We start from the raw sequence: 17,536 nt of genomic DNA, 5'->3' as shown, positions 1-17,536 counted from the left end.
GCCGCTTTACTTCTTAACTTCACCAAACATGCATAGATCCTTTGATCAGATCGAAAGATTTAGTTCATAGAGCTGTGACACATGAAAGCAGACTGGCGCACTGAGGCTGCAAAGAAAAACAGCTCGATACTTCACGTTTCGTTTTCATTCATTGCTTCAAGAATCATGCATAGATCATTATTTTCAGAAAATTATCCCAATTAAAATGAGCCCAGAGATACTGTAATCCATGGATGAGATCCAAATATATTACTCATATTGCTATAACACATAAAACCCAACAGACACAGCACGACAAATAACTTTAGTTTCACTTTGTGCTTTTATTAATAACTTCATGAAACATTCATATATCATGCAAAATCATACGTCATTTTTTTCAGAAAATTCTCCAGATTAAAAGGAGCTCAAATTCATCGTAATTTGTTCACTTGATCTAAATATATTACTTACGATATTATCACACACATGAAACCATTCAATTGAGAAAAAAAATAGGTTACGTTTCCATTCATAACTTCATGAAACATGCATAGCTCATGGAAAATTTTAATTTCTTTAGATTAAAATGAGCCCAATTATACAATAATCTGTCATTTAGATTTGAAGATATTAGTCATCGAATTATAACAAAACAAAACAAAAAAAATCCAAACGCGCACATGCTGCAATATTCTCATGGTTTTACCTTTATAACTTCATGATCATGAAACATGCTCTGATTGTGAAAAATGACATCATCATTAACAGCAGATTCCAGTCCAAAATAAAAACAATCCATTACGATATTTCATATGTATGTCATGAATCAGTTGGAGAACTCTATTAAACATTTGACAGAACATAGTGTTACAACCCCTTTGCTCAAGGAGTAGCAACATGAATGGAGAGTCCATACAACATAATCAAATTTGCACATCAGAAAACAGACATAACTACATTAAGGTAAAACATAAAATATATAAAGATACAAAAACACAACATGAAGCCTTGGACTGGAGAGCGTGAGAAAGTCCGCCTGACCACCAAACAGCAAGACCAGCAGAAACCAAGCCCCAATCTCCTTCCCTCCCGAGGGTAAGAAAGCCAGCATCTTATAAGCAGCATAGTTAATCACAATCAATTTTCCACACCTGCATCACAGCACTTAACCTAAAGACACAAAAAGTGTTACCCCATGACACCTGCTGGACAAAATAAAGTACTACAGCCCCTTGGATCGTCACAGTAGAATCAGACTATAACTTTTGACTCTCCTTGCTATATTCGTGGAGTTATGAGTTGGTATTTTTGTGTATGGCACTCAGAAAGCAACAGTATTTAAATAGTATACTTCGGCGAGTCAAGAGCTAAACAAAAAGTCCTGTTTCATTACAAAATACTGTAACTTTTATAAACTTTATACTATCACCACAAAATTGTAATTAATATTTATTAAAAAATAAATATTTCATAAAACTGCTATTTAAATATATTATTTCTATAGGCTATACAAAAAAAGACTAAATAATAAGGCTGAATAAGCTGATCTATAGCATGTTAAATGATGGTTGCCTGTCTATGAATGGTACACCCCTCTAAGCTCACAGAAGTGGTTTGACCCAAGTCCTCAGCAGCCAATGACATCGACCCGTTCATACGCGCTGATTTTTAACGCATGCGTTAAATGAGGATGCCCCTCATTTATATGGGGAGCGACAGAGGGGTGTTCCACTGTCCCATATTGTCCCTCAGAAACATAACCCTTGTCCCCTCTTGGGCTTATTAGCAGGTGGTCACCCTACCCTCCTGCCCAACTAGCCAAATAAACTGAGTACAAAGTCTCTCTTGAATTGGGTTTGCAGTAAACACTAGAGCTCAGACAGTCGAACACTGGTAGCTGCAAATGATGTTTCTCTTCTTAAGGATGAAGGGGAGAAGATCTGCTAATCAATGGTATAAATGCTCTTGCTCTTTATTTTGGTCGTTTTCACGTCTATCGCCTCCTTGCCACCTTCGCTGTGGATTTTCTTGGACCTTGTTGCTGCCCTTTACTGGAACAAAGTGGACATTGAAACAGAAAGTTGTCAAAGCTGAAGTATTTTTCTTGAAATTTTTTTTATATCATTCATAAGATATACTATTAAAAGACTCTGCATGAAACAAATCAAAGTGTTGAGAAGGCAGTGTACAAAAAGTATTTTTTTTTTTCATTTTACTAAATAGTGTAACAGAAACCCACTGCTGATTATGATTAAAAGTGATAATAAAAATGAATGTGGTTCACAATCTGGTGGTTTGCTTTTTCTTAGGGACTCTGATGGGCAGATTTTCCTTAAAGCTTTTTACACCTGTTACCTCATTATTTCCCACTGGTTATTTCACCTGTTTGCTGATTCCAGAGAGAGTTTACTGGCATCACCAGATCTCAAATCGGGAGTCTGAGCAGAAGAGCTCTCTGGATTCAATTCTGTTGCTGAAGAGCCTACAGAGATACAAACACATTGATATTAGCTACACTATACCTGCTGCCTGTGTCCTCATCTGTAAGTCATTTTGGATGAAAGCATCTGATAAATGAATGCATGTAAATGAAACACACACTTAGCATCATTAATGATTTCCACTTCGTTGCAAACGACAACAAACTATCTGTTAAAATTTGAACACTTGACATTTTTTAATGACTACAAAGCTTTATCTAAAAGCTTTGCTTAAATTGTTGACAAATATAAATTGTTCCTATCAAATTCATTTAAAGTGGATGACTGGTGTGATACGATAAATGAATGAGAGAATGAAAAGAGGCAACAGCATGCTCTTTAATTTAATAAAAAACAAAAACCTTTAACCCATATTTTGCATACGTTTTAATAAGCTTAATAACTTTGGGCTACATTGTGACACACCTTACTGTCTTTATGTTACTGTTATGAGTGACGATCCTGTAGATTTTCTCAGCCCCAGCGTCAGTGATGCTATTGCCACTGAAACTGAGATCAAACAAACAAATCAGAAATGTAACAACTATTCCACTACACTTTGAGTTTCTGTCACTCACTCAATGATTTGAGCTTTGTGGAGGTTTGGGAGCAGCAGATCCAGACTGTGATCGGTGAGATGGCACTGACTCAGATCCAGTTCTGTCAGTCCTTCAGAATACTCCAGAATCAGCTCCAGACCTCTACAGACCTGCGGATCCAGCTGGGTCTGACTGAGATCCAGCTCTTCACCCAGAGCTTGAGAGAGAGACGGGGCATCCTCAGTCCTCACATGAGCCAGAAACTGAAGCAGCAGAGGTTTATCACAGCTGAAAGACAGAGAGCATGAGATAGATGCATTTTATTTACTGAATGCTTTCATATTGGATCTGTGTGTGAATATGATCTGTTGGTGTTTCTTACCAGAGTTGAACTGAGTGTAACACTGGGAACAGCTGATCCATTCCAGCTGTATGAATCTCACAGTCCTGCAGAATCAGCCGTGTCTTTGTGTCTGAATGAGCTCTCTGAATGACTCTGGATGTCACATGGCAGTCATCAGCGGTCAGATGTAGAGGCTCTGAGTCTGTGTTTGTTGTCAGATCCAGAGCAGAGCGGCAGGAGAAGTCCAGCTTGTGCTGAAGGACAGAGAGCAGAACAGCTGCTGCTTCCTGCTGGACATCAGAGACACTGCAGCAGTGAAGCATCTTCAGTAACAGCAGCCTGTCAACACTGAACACAGATGAACACTAGATCAGAACAGATTCTGTAACATCAGTAACAGCAGCCTGTCAACACTGAACACAGACGAACACTAGATCAGGACAGATTCTGTAACATCAGTAACAGCAGCCTGTCAACACCGAACACAGACGAACACTAGATCAGAACAGATTCTGTAATATCTGTAACATCAGTAACAGCAGCCTGTCAACACTGAACACAGATGAACACTAGATCAGAACAGATTCTGTAATATCTGTAACATCAGTAACAGCAGCCTGTCAAAACTGAACACAGATGAACACTAGATCAGAACAGATTCTGTAACATCAGTAACAGCAGCCTGTCAACACTGAACACAGACGAACACTAGATCAGAACAGATTCTGTAACATCAGTAACAGCAGCCTGTCAACACTGAACACAGATGAACAACTAGATCAGAACAGATTCTGTAACATCAGTAACAGCAGCCTGTCAACACTGAACACAGATGAACACTAGATCAGGACAGATTCTGTAACATCTGTAACATCAGTAACAGCAGCCTGTCAACACTGAACACAGACGAACACTAGATCAGAACAGATTCTGTAACATCTGTAACATCAGTAACAGCAGCCTGTCAACACTGAACACAGACGAACACTAGATCAGAACAGATTCTGTAACATCAGTAACATCAGTAACAGCAGCCTGTCAACACCGAACACAGACGAACACTAGATCAGAACAGATTCTGTAACATCAGTAACATCAGTAACAGCAGCCTGTCAACACCGAACACAGACGAACACTAGATCAGAACAGATTCTGTAACATCAGTAACATCAGTAACAGCAGCCTGTCAACACCGAACACAGACGAACACTAGATCAGAACAGATTCTGTAACATCAGTAACAGCAGCCTGTCAACACTGAACACAGACGAACACTAGATCAGGACAGATTCTGTAACATCAGTAACATCAGTAACAGCAGCCTGTCAACACCGAACACAGACGAACACTAGATCAGAACAGATTCTGTAACATCAGTAACAGCAGCCTGTCAACACTGAACACAGACGAACACTAGATCAGGACAGATTCTGTAACATCAGTAACAGCAGCCTGTCAACACTGAACACAGACGAACACTAGATCAGGACAGATTCTGTAACATCAGTAACATCAGTAACAGCAGCCTGTCAACACCGAACACAGACGAACACTAGATCAGAACAGATTCTGTAACATCAGTAACATCAGTAACAGCAGCCTGTCAACACTGAACACAGACGAACACTAGATCAGGACAGATTCTGTAACATCAGTAACATCAGTAACAGCAGCCTGTCAACACCGAACACAGACGAACACTAGATCAGAACAGATTCTGTAACATCAGTAACAGCAGCCTGTCAACACTGAACACAGACGAACACTAGATCAGGACAGATTCTGTAACATCAGTAACAGCAGCCTGTCAACACTGAACACAGACGAACACTAGATCAGGACAGATTCTGTAACATCAGTAACATCAGTAACAGCAGCCTGTCAACACTGAACACAGACGAACACTAGATCAGGACAGATTCTGTAACATCAGTAACATCAGTAACAGCAGCCTGTCAACACCGAACACAGACGAACACTAGATCAGAACAGATTCTGTAACATCAGTAACAGCAGCCTGTCAACACCGAACACAGACGAACACTAGATCAGGACAGATTCTGTAACATCAGTAACAGCAGCCTGTCAACACCGAACACAGACGAACACTAGATCAGAACAGATTCTGTAACATCAGTAACATCAGTAACAGCAGCCCATCAACACCGAACACAGACGAACACTAGATCAGAACAGATTCTGTAACATCAGTAACATCAGTAACAGCAGCCTGTCAACACTGAACACAGATGAACACTAGATCAGGACAGATTCTGTAACATCAGTAACATCAGTAACAGCAGCCTGTCAACACCGAACACAGACGAACACTAGATCAGAACAGATTCTGTAACATCAGTAACATCAGTAACAGCAGCCCATCAACACCGAACACAAACGAACACTAGATCAGAACAGATTCTGTAACATCAGTAACATCAGTAACAGCAGCCTGTCAACACCGAACACAGACGAACACTAGATCAGGACAGATTCTGTAACATCAGTAACAGCAGCCTGTCAACACCGAACACAGACGAACACTAGATCAGAACAGATTCTGTAACATCAGTAACATCAGTAACAGCAGCCCATCAACACCGAACACAGACGAACACTAGATCAGAACAGATTCTGTAACATCAGTAACATCAGTAACAGCAGCCTGTCAACACTGAACACAGATGAACACTAGATCAGGACAGATTCTGTAACATCAGTAACATCAGTAACAGCAGCCTGTCAACACCGAACACAGATGAACACTAGATCAGGACAGATTCTGTAACATCAGTAACATCAGTAACAGCAGCCTGTCAACACTGAACACAGACGAACACTAGATCAGAACAGATTCTGTAACATCTGTAACATCAGTAACAGCAGCCTGTCAACACCGAACACAGACGAACACTAGATCAGAACAGATTCTGTAACATCAGTAACAACAGTAACAGCAGCCTGTCAACACCGAACACAGACGAACACTAGATCAGAACAGATTCTGTAACATCAGTAACAGCAGCCCATCAACACCGAACACAGACGAACACTAGATCAGAACAGATTCTGTAACATCAGTAACATCAGTAACAGCAGCCTGTCAACACCGAACACAGACGAACACTAGATCAGGACAGATTCTGTAACATCAGTAACATCAGTAACAGCAGCCTGTCAACACTGAACACAGACGAACACTAGATCAGAACAGATTCTGTAACATCAGTAACAGCAGCCCATCAACACCGAACACAGACGAACACTAGATCAGAACAGATTCTGTAACATCAGTAACAGCAGCCTGTCAACACTGAACACAGATGAACACTAGATCAGAACAGATTCTGTAACATCAGTAACAGCAGCCTGTCAACACCGAACACAGACGAACACTAGATCAGAACAGATTCTGTAACATCAGTAACAGCAGCCTGTCAACACTGAACACAGATGAACACTAGATCAGAACAGATTCTGTAACATCAGTAACAGCAGCCTGTCAACACCAAACACAGACGAACACTAGATCAGGACAGATTCTGTAACATCAGTAACAGCAGCCCATCAACACTGAACACAGACGAACACTAGATCAGGACAGATTCTGTAACATCAGTAACATCAGTAACAGCAGCCTGTCAACACTGAACACAGACGAACACTAGATCAGGACAGATTCTGTAACATCAGTAACAGCAGCCTGTCAACACTGAACACAGACGAACACTAGATCAGAACAGATTCTGTAACATCAGTAACAGCCATAAAGCAGCTTTAGAAAATTTAAACCACTTAGTATGAATGGGAATCTTAAGGAATTATTTTATTCTGAATGCTTTTAATGATTCTGGATGTGATAATGGTTGGTTCCTTTAACCTTTCAGTCCTTTTGAGATAGAATTGTTTGAATACATTTATATTGCTTTCATTGTTTGCCTGTGATTATGATTACTAAACTGAAGAGCTGTTTTTGAAAGGACTGATTTTCTTTTTTAAATCACTGTGGTTTCAGAGCTCCCATAAATGCAAACCAATAACCTTAAATACATTTACATTTAGTCATTCATCAGACACTTTTATCCAGAGCAACTTACAAACAAGGACAATGGAAGCAATCAAAATCAACAAAAGAGCAATGATATGCAAGTGCTATAACATATGAGAAATAAAAATAAAACCAATAGAATAGAAAAAGAATAGACCAAGCTAGTGTTAGAGGCATTTTTTGCTTTTGTTAATTGTATAATAAATACGAAGAAAACAGATAGAATACAAAAAGATTAGAAAATCTAGTGTTAGTTTGTTTTTTAGGGCGCATGTCAAGTTTTTTTCCAGAATAGAACTAGAATAGAGAGTTCTAGAGTTAGAGTGTCAAATAAAGATGGAAGAGATTTGTTAATACATGAAATAACAATAAAATAATTAAAATACTTCTAACAAAACAATATACCTTTAAGTAGTTAAAACGTAATTCAATGCTAATTCAAGGCTTGTAGCAGACATCACACAAAAATCTACTGAAAGTAACACACATGCAGACCTGAGACAGACAGACAAACAGAAGAAGAGATAGAGAGGAAAGCAGTGAGACCTGAGGTGGGAGAGGTGTGTGAAGAGAGGCAGAATGCTCTGCAGCTCTTCCTCTGGTACGGAGGTCCACTGTAGATTGAGTGAAGCTGCAGTGCAGTGCTGCAGTGTGAAGCGCAGCGACGCACAGTGAACAGAGTCCAGATCTCTGCTCTGCAGGTTAATGTAGTTCTCCACTGAACTCAACAGACTGGACACAAATCCAGCAGAGCCAGACTCATAGACCTCTCTGATCACACACAGCATGAAGCTAGAGCTCATCCTGTACAGACACACATCACACTTTAAATCACTGTATATTTTCTATCGTTTACTAGATACTCATTTTGTAAAAGAACTAATTGTTTACCGTTTAAACTGAATCCTGTTCAGGAATGGCAGAATTTCACTGATTCTGCATTGAATATTGCTCTTTCTGAAGTCCACAGTGATTTGTTGAATGCTGTGCTGCAGGAAATAATGAAGCTCTTCCCAGTTCAAGGAACAGGAAGTTAGATCCCCGTCCACTTTCTGCAGGAAGCATCGAGTCAGTTCCTCTTCCTGAGCTTCATAGACACATTCAACAAGCTTCTGGGCAGTCTCTTTGGACAGTCTACACACAGACAAACAAAGTTCATTATATTTATGAAATAATGTATATTAAGTCAAACCCTTTGAAATTTGTCCTACAGTTAGACCTGACAGTCAGCGGTCACTGGTGACAAAGTGGGACAAATAGATAAACAGACGAGACTGCAGTCAAGTCAAACACTGAAAAGTCTCGAGTCTCAGAAGAATGTTCAAGCTGCTCAGGACCCTGGACAAATTCCTCTCCGAGCACTGTTTATCATTAGATCAAGTGCTCAGTGATGGGAACCCTCATAGACCTCAATGCCTACAACTACTCACCATCATTTAACCACTAAACAACAACTATAAAAACAACACGGACTGTAAATATAAACAAATCTACATTTAGGAAAATTACACACTTTTGAAAACAGTTTAAATGGTCAGTTTATTTATAATCTGGTCTGCACCTAATTGTATGTTTGTGATCTGTCTGAATAGAAACCTCATTCCTCTAACGGATGGATTTAGGTTTTAGAGTAAATTCAACCCTGTCAGATGAAAATCGAAGGAGTCTCCCACAGAACTGGAGGTTTTGCTGGATAAATATCCTTCCAGCTTGAGCGAGAAAACAAGAAACTTCGAACAGTAACGTCACCAACTCTGGATTCTCTGAACCGGACTACTTTACCTCAGCTGTGAGATGTGCTGCAGACACTGAAGGAAACTCTTCACGTCACTCTCTTCCTCTGAACATCCCATCAGCTCGACTGGTTTCTTCTCTGTCTGGAGCTTCAGCACTTCCAGGAGGACGGAGATCTTTCTCTTTGAGAGATCTATGATCCATTCATCAGGTGACTGGAAAACTGACTGTAATGCTGGAAGAAAACTCCTGTCTGTTTGAGTCTCATAGTTCTTCACATGAGAGAACAGATCCAGCAGGAAATCACTCTGATCATCTCTCTCTTTATCAAAAGGGAAGGTTTTGTAGCTGCACACAGATGACAGCAGAGTGGAGAATCTTGTTCCTGTACATCTGTCAGTTTCTACTGCAGCAACACAGAGATTCAGCAGCAATCTGACTCCAGACATCCTTGCTTCTTCATTATACATGTCCAAGAACCTGATAATATACAATCAAGAACCAAACACTTCATTAATTTGAGACAATTGTCATTAAAACACTACTTCACACATCAGACACAAATAATTCAACGAGAAGACCAAGAAGACCCCATCTCCGCTTCGATATTCAGTTCTCAGAAGAGTGGAAGTCATCAGGTGTTCATTAACGAGAGAGAGAGAGAAAGAGAAAGAGAAATACAGTTTGGTGAGCACTTTCACTCACGGCCAGCTGTATCTCACCCTGCACAAAAACTGAGCTTGGATTCATGTGTTCATGATAAAATAAGATCAGATGTAGTGAATTGTCTGAATTAAGGGTGTAACGGTACGTGTATTCGTACTAGACCGTTTCGGTACAAGGCTTTTGGTACGGTGCACGTGTGTACCGAATGACCGAATGCAATATTTTGTGTGAGGAACATAGGTACATTTTCGTGTTTCCACACGAACATATTAAGTGCAGAAGTCTCCGCGTTCAGCGCAAATCCCGCCCTGCAGCTGATTCCAAAAAAGTTTAGAAAAGGCATCACGCGAGTGTGAACATCGCTATTAATGTCTATGACTACAACTAGGAAAAAAACGACCGTAATTCAAACGCAGCTCCCGTCGGCATTTAAACAGACCTTTGCTCTTAATCCGATCGGTCCAAAGCAATGACGAAATCTGAGCAGGTCTAAAATCTGAAAGTGTTGATACTGCACTTTACGCTTTGGAAAAGTTATATATTTATTTTAAATATGAGCAGGCTACAAGCTGGGATTGGTAATGCTGCACTGTAATCATAGTTATTTATTTATATTTTTCATTATATTTTATTATGTGATATTGGTTTGAGACCGTATTTTATTTAGTGGAGAACTTTGCAGCAGTATTTTATTTCTTATTCTTTATATATATATATATATATATATATATATATATATATATATATATATATATATACTATTATATTATATTAAAAAGTGTTTAAAAAAAAAAAAGTGTAAACAAATTGTTAAAAAAAGTTTATAGTAATAAACAACCTGCAGTTTAATGTTTGCATTTCTTTCCCTTACTGTATCGGAAATGAACCGAACCGTGACTTTAAAACCGAGGTACGTACCGAACCGTGATTTTTGCGTACCGTTACATACATCACTCTCTAACTAACACTGAAACAAAACAGAGCCTCTAATCTAAAGACACTCATTAAAACCAGAAAACATGCTCCAGCTTATACAGAAATCATATTTCACAATAACTGTAAGATGACAGATGTTCTCACCTCAGCTGTGAGATGTGCTGCAGACACTGAAGGAAACTCTTCACGTCACTCTCTTCCTCTGAACATCTTCTCAGCTTCACTGGTTTCTTCTCTGTCTGGAGCTTCAGCACTTCCAGGAGGACGGAGATCTTTCTCTTTGAGAGATCTATGATCCATTCATCAGGTGACTGGAAAACTGACTGTAATGCTGGAAGAAAACTCCTGCCTGTTTGAGTCTCATAGTTCTTCACATGAGAGAACAGATCCAGCAGGAAATCACTCTGATCATCTCTCTCTTTATCAAAAGGGAAGGTTTTGTAGCTGCACACAGATGACAGCAGAGTGGAGAATCTTGTTCCTGTACATCTGTCAGTTTCTACTGCAGCAACACAGAGATTCAGCAGCAATCTGACTCCAGACATCCTTGCTTCTTCATCAGTGAACCAGAACCTGATAATATACAATCAAGAACCAAACACTTCATTAATTTGAGACAACATACATCACATAATACATACATCACATTATGCCACAGACACAAATAAATATTTCAACAAGACCCAGGGATCTGATTTGATAATGTTTTAGCTGAAATGCACTGAAATAAGATGTTATTTGTTCAAAGTCTGTGGATATGAAGGAGGAAGTCTTAAGAACAAGGACAAGGACAATAACTACAGTTACAAGAAAAAGTCTGTTTATTCAGGTTTTGAACTCATCTAAGAGAACACATCCTGTTTATTGTATTACAATGACTTTGTATTATTACATCTAATGTTACTAGGTTAGACATGTTGCATATTAAATAATATATATAAACCTCAAAGCATATTTAAATTGTGTATTTTGTGTTACTCCATATTGCTGTTCTAGTTGAGGGCATTTGTTAAGACACACCGATTTGCAATATCAAGCAGCAAAACAAGCTGTTGTGTACAGCTAAAAAAAAGCTGGACGTGGATGAGATTACAAATCGCGTCCACTCTTTTGGGAAAAATAAGGTGGACATTTGACTGCACAGCTACCGGCTCACTGAAGCAAGAGATTTCTGGCTCACATCGTTGTGATGTCACAGCAGAGAGGACCACCCTCGGACACATTTCTAAACACTTATGCATCTTGCAGGGATCACCGTTGATCGGTTCTGGGCAGATTTCTCTTGCTCATCTCAACCGAGCCTATTCTCTGCTCTCAAATACTGGGGGCGTGTCCACTATCTGCGCTGAAGCCACACCCTCTCATGGGAAAGCTGTCGCCAAACACTGTTCACTCCTATTACTAATGGGGCCTGTTTACACCTGGTCATGTCATGTGTTTTCTCGGACACTATCGAGTCATGAAGAGTCCAGGTCCAAGTGCCCTCCAAAACGCTTTTGAGACGGATTTAAATCTGAAAGCTCAAAGCACTTCAGAAGGTGGTCTGGGACATTACAAGTGTAAAAACAACTGGTTGTCGAAACCACATATGTAATTTTTACTCCTCCCAGAATGTCGAAATAATGAATGTGAGAGCATGCAGGCCAGGAATGTCTAATCAGGAGCACCAGGAGTGTATTCCCAGTGGGCCGGTCTGTTTTTGGCCGAGAGGGCCGGTGTTGTCATGCCTCTGGGCTGAAATATGCGGTCCATAGGTTTCCTGCTCACAGCAGCCCCACTCTTTTATTTAATTTTCTCACAGCTCACTCGCAGAGAGTAGCCTGCAGGTTAATGCTAGGGTTGCTGACCGTTCTGTATAATATGGCATCATCCCATATTTAAGGCATCATAGAAGCGTCCCGTATGAAACCTATAGATTACAGACTGCAGTTAGTCCCGTATTCGCAGGCATACGCCGTGACCACCAGACCACATGAATAACAAATTCTCAGTTGATAACTATCCATTCTTTTTGTACAAACCATAGTTTTATTTGCTTCACAGCGAGTGGGACTCATGCTAAGGGCAATTCCCTTTCACTAATATCCACGCTTTGCATTTGAGTGAATACAAACAACTTATTGATCACGAGTCCCAACATCCAGCAAGGCAGGAAAACATTCAATCTACCTGAGGGAATTTTTTTTATCATATTATAAGTTAATGTTGTTAAATAGAGAGAAAGAGCAAATACATAAACTTTGAAACTCATTAATCAAGTACAAATCCAAGCAGCAGAAACAGCCCACACTCTCTAAGATGTTTTTTATTGAAAAATATGCATTTTCATTCATTCATAAGCTATATGGTTGCAATAAAATTTTAGTTCAAAAATGTAAGTGCCATTGTTTAAAGAATACTTTGTTGACGGACGTTTCATACACGTTCTGTTCAGGCCATTGTATGTAATATTACAGTACTTCACCTCCTAAATTACTTGTCCACTCACATTTCTATAATAGTGCAATTTATTCAGGACAATTATTTTTTATGACTTTGATTCTTTTTCGAATAATTCTACAAAAACAAATGTGATTCTTTCTAGGAACTTTTTAACTGCAGGCACATTCTGGTACAGCACTAATATTTTGAGTGTCCCTTAGTCTGTCCCTTTTTGCCTTTAAAATAAATTACAATTGTCCCATATTTTCCATTTTTGTGGTTCAAATTCTAACATCAAAATGAAAGCTCTAGAAAAATTCAGTGAATTACAAGTCCGTAGAGAACAATGCACTATTTCAGACTTGTATACTGAGGTTTTAATTTAGGGCTGAAACGATTCCTCGAGTAACTCGATTATAAAAAATGATCGAGGCAAATTCCTCTTCCTCAAAGCCTCTTTTAATTTATTTTTATTTTAATTTATTTTAAACCTCACGTCAGGTTCTTTCGCAATGATTTTTTTTTAATGTGACAACGCGTTTACGTCACCCACAAAGCGGAAGGAGACACAATAGTGATGGGAAGTTCGGATCATTTTACCGACTCGGACTTTTGAGTCTCGTTCAGCAAAATGAACGAATCTTTTTTCGAGTCATTTCGTTCATTTTAGCAAAATGTAATGAAAATGTTATGTGTTACTTCCCCAACACACCTAGTACTTACGCAAACGTTGATCACATTAAAAAAAATACAAAACTAAAATGCTATAAGATACAGAAAAAAATTCATTCTTTACCTGGGTCTTTAGTCTGTGATTAGCTCACCTCACCTCTCATCTGACAAGAGTCTTCGGGTTTAAGTCATTCCTTAATCACGTGACAGACCCATACGCAAAACTAACGCAGTCTTGAGCCGGAAAGAGAATTGATTAGTTCGTCTCATGAGTCTTTCGTGTCTCGGGTCGAGTTTGACTCGTTCCTTAATCACGTGACAGACCCATACGCTATTTCTGACATTTTCTGTCACTGTGTTTTTGTTACTGTTTGTTGAGGATCTGTGGTTTGATTAATTTGTCTTTTTGACTGTCTATCAATAAACACTAGGCTATATAATAATATAATAATTCAAGCTTACAATAAAAAGTATTTATACTAGTTTGTTCATTTTTACTCCAATTTTGAGTTTTCTGGTATAATAAATGCTTTTCCTAGGCAGACTTGACATATTGGTGTAATATATGTATAAGAAGATTGCTCAAAAAAGGACATAATGACATATACATTAAAAGCAAATAAAATTTTGAATTTGAATTATTAATGTTAGTTTAAAACATTAAGGTTATGATAACTTCAGCTTTAACAGTTTTAACCCAGCTCAGAGTGAGGAGGATACTTCAGATCCAGTGCAGGGGCCATGTTTTGGGAAGACTTTGACGAGAGGGTAGCAAGCTTGAGGCCTTCTGCTCCCTCTTCTAAGACCTCAGATGCTATAAAGGTGCAGGCCTACCTTGCAGAGTCACTCTTACCCCGCACATCAGACCCTCTGGCCTGGTGGAGGAGATGTTCACCAGTATACAAAAGCCTTTCTGAAGTCACAAAGACAAGACTTTGCATTGTGGCCACATCTGTGCCATCTGAAAGATTTTTTTCTAAAACTGGGCAGATTATCTCAGATGAAGAAACAGACTCAGCCCATCCAAGGTCAGGGAGCTTGTTTTTTTTTAATGCAAACATGCCTTAAAGCAAGTCCTAAAAATATAGCCACAGTGTGTTATTTATTTTAAAGCTTATTTATTTAGAAAAAGACTAGCTTGTTGTGCACTATTTTTGTTGTTGTTGTGATTTTAAAGGTAATTTGTTATTGTTATAAGGCTCCGTAGCTTTAGTATCTCTTAATTTTCATTTATTTTTATTTAAATTGTTTAAAATTATTTGGGGAATAGTTATCCTCTTTGATATTAAGTTTTTATTTTGGCACAAAAGTGTTATTTATTTTAAAACGTATTCATTTTAAATTATTATATAAAAAAAGTAAAGCTTGTTGTGCAATATTTAGTTTTTCTTTTTTTTTCTTTCTTTTTTTATATTGTACTTTTAAAGTTCATTTGTTAAGGTTATTAGACCCTGTGGCTTTATTATCTTTTAATTTTATTTTTAATTATTTACTTTTTTAATATTTTGATTTATTTTGGAATAGTTGTCCTCTTTGTTACAAAGCTTTTCTGGCACAAAAATAAACAATAAACAACAATTCAAAAGTATGTACACAGTGTTTTTTAATGTTTATAAAGTGTCATATGTTACAAAAGTATGGTTTATACAGACAATCTGATTTAATAATTACTCTAGCCAATGTTGTCACATCACGGGACAAAAGAACGAACAACCCGAAGAACCGAAAGATGAACTAATCAATTCTCTTTCCGGCTCAATACTGCATTATTTTACTGTCTATGGTTTTAGCGTATGTGGCTGTCACGTGATTAAGGAACGAGTCAAAAACCCGATAGACCCGAACTATGAACTAATCAATTCTCTTTCCGGCTCAGACTGCATTGACTAGAACAGAACCTATAGAATAATGCGCATGCGCAACTGAACGAATCACTCCCCGAGACGACTCGTTCTTCCCGAGTCACATTAAAGATTCGTTCAAAATGATGGCACACCACAACTAGGACCCTATGATTTCCGCGATGCAGAAAACGCAGAGGGAATCGCGGAATCCAGTCATAAAAACTGATTTTTGCCAAATGTTGAATGAATGAATCAAAAATAGGTCATTGCACTTACATCAAATCACGATATGGACTAATATCTGTAAATATTAAGCCGGGGTAGTCTGTTTAAATATGAATCCTGCATGTTCTGCGTGTCTGTGTTAATGAATGGAGCAGAAGCGCGTCTTCCTTTATTAAAGGAGTCATGACCCACAATTTGCACTTTTCCACGAGAATCAATGTATGTTATGATTGCCTAACGATTATACACTGTGTGTTCACAGTGTGTGTGTTCACAGTGTGTGTGTGTGCGCACTTCGGATGGGTTAAATGCAGAGCATGAATTCTGAGTATGGGTCACTATACTTGGCTGAATGTCACGTCACTTGTATCCCCAAACAGTCTCGGTGTGTGTGTTTGTGTGTATGTGTGTGTATTAACGTCCATGTTGAACGTGCGGTCCCTCCGTGACCGACACAAAACCCAGGAGTCTTATTTTCTCTTGCATAATTAATATTGCACTTTAAGCAAAAACACATTTGATCCGACTAATCGATGGAATCTTTGGTAGAATACACGATTACTAAAATATTCGATAGCTACAGCCCTATTTTAATTACATTATTTTCATAAAGTCAGTCATTAGCTAAAGTGGGCCGTTCTGGCATGATACTCCAGGGCTGATAATGAGTCCCACTAAAATGGCCCTGAAAGCATGTTATAGGTTATATATTATTATGATAATTTCAGTTAACTGAAGAACTGTTTACATAGACTACTTTACCTCAGCTGTGAGATGTGCTGCAGACACTGAAGGAAACTCTTCACGTCACTCTCTTCCTCTGAACATATCAGATATACTGGTTTCTTCTCTGTCTGGAGCTTCAGCACTTCCAGGAGGACGGAGATCTTTCTCTTTGAGAGATCTATGATCCAGACATCAGGTGACTGGAAAACTGACTGTAATGCTGGAAGAAAACTCCTGTCTGTTTGAGTCTCATAGTTCTTCACATGAGAGCACAGATCCAGCAGGAAATCACTCTGATAATGAACAACATAACCATCTCTCTCTTCATCAAAAGGGAAGGTTTTGTAGCTGCACACAGATGACAGCAGAGTGGAGAATCTTGTTCCTGTACATCTGTCAGTTTCTACTGCAGCAACACAGAGATTCAGCAGCAATCTGACTCCAGACATCCTTCCTTCATCATGATACATGTCCAAGAACCTGATAATATACAATCAAGAACCAAACACTTCATTAATTTGAGACAACATACATCACATAATACATACATCACTTCTTCACATCAGAAACAAATAAATGATTCAAAAAGAAGACCCAGGGATCTGATTTGATAATGTTTTAGCTGAAATGGGCAGCAATGGGATGTTACATGTATTTGTGCAAAGTCTGTGGATGTGTAGGAGGAAGACGGCGATTTTCTTGGATGTGTCCGGTAAGTTTACACCAAGGACAGTAACTGCGTATTCATAATAGTTTTAATTCTATGAGAAAAGGTAAGTCCATACTACAGCTATAACAACAACATCACAGAGGAACAATATCATTAGAATTACTTTCAGAATGTTTTTAGAGTCATTGTTCAGTCTGTATTTCACACTGCATGATGATAAAGTTATTTCTCAGGGGAAACTAACTTTTTG

The 17,536-nt window shown here is 38.7% G+C and overlaps 1 protein-coding gene across 3 annotated transcripts; it reads right to left on the bottom strand.

Moving 5' to 3' along the window:
- Nucleotides 1–1,738: 1,738 nt before the first annotated feature.
- Nucleotides 1,739–17,080, bottom strand: LOC132097354 (uncharacterized). Of its 3 annotated transcripts, none has more exons than XM_059503011.1 (10): nt 16,653–17,080; nt 10,873–11,301; nt 9,175–9,606; nt 8,284–8,526; nt 7,939–8,196; nt 3,384–3,692; nt 3,041–3,289; nt 2,889–2,972; nt 2,365–2,464; nt 1,739–2,033 (listed from the first exon to the last, which is right to left on the bottom strand). In XM_059503011.1, the coding sequence occupies exons 1-9, from the start codon at nt 17,063–17,065 to the stop codon at nt 2,398–2,400; spliced, it is 2,484 nt and encodes an 827-aa protein (XP_059358994.1). In that variant the 5' UTR covers nt 17,066–17,080; the 3' UTR covers nt 1,739–2,033; nt 2,365–2,397. The 3 variants fall into 3 exon arrangements, with proteins under 3 accessions (XP_059358994.1, XP_059358995.1, XP_059358993.1); XM_059503012.1 differs by having other exon boundaries at nt 1,739–2,030; XM_059503010.1 differs by lacking the exon at nt 1,739–2,033 and having other exon boundaries at nt 2,155–2,464.
- Nucleotides 17,081–17,536: the final 456 nt, after the last annotated feature.

Source organism: Carassius carassius, chromosome 21 (assembly GCF_963082965.1).
Source record: "Carassius carassius chromosome 21, fCarCar2.1, whole genome shotgun sequence".
Lineage (NCBI taxonomy): Eukaryota > Metazoa > Chordata > Actinopteri > Cypriniformes > Cyprinidae > Carassius > Carassius carassius.
The sequence above is the reverse complement of the archived record's forward strand: the minus strand, read 5'-3'. Positions and strand labels throughout refer to the sequence as shown.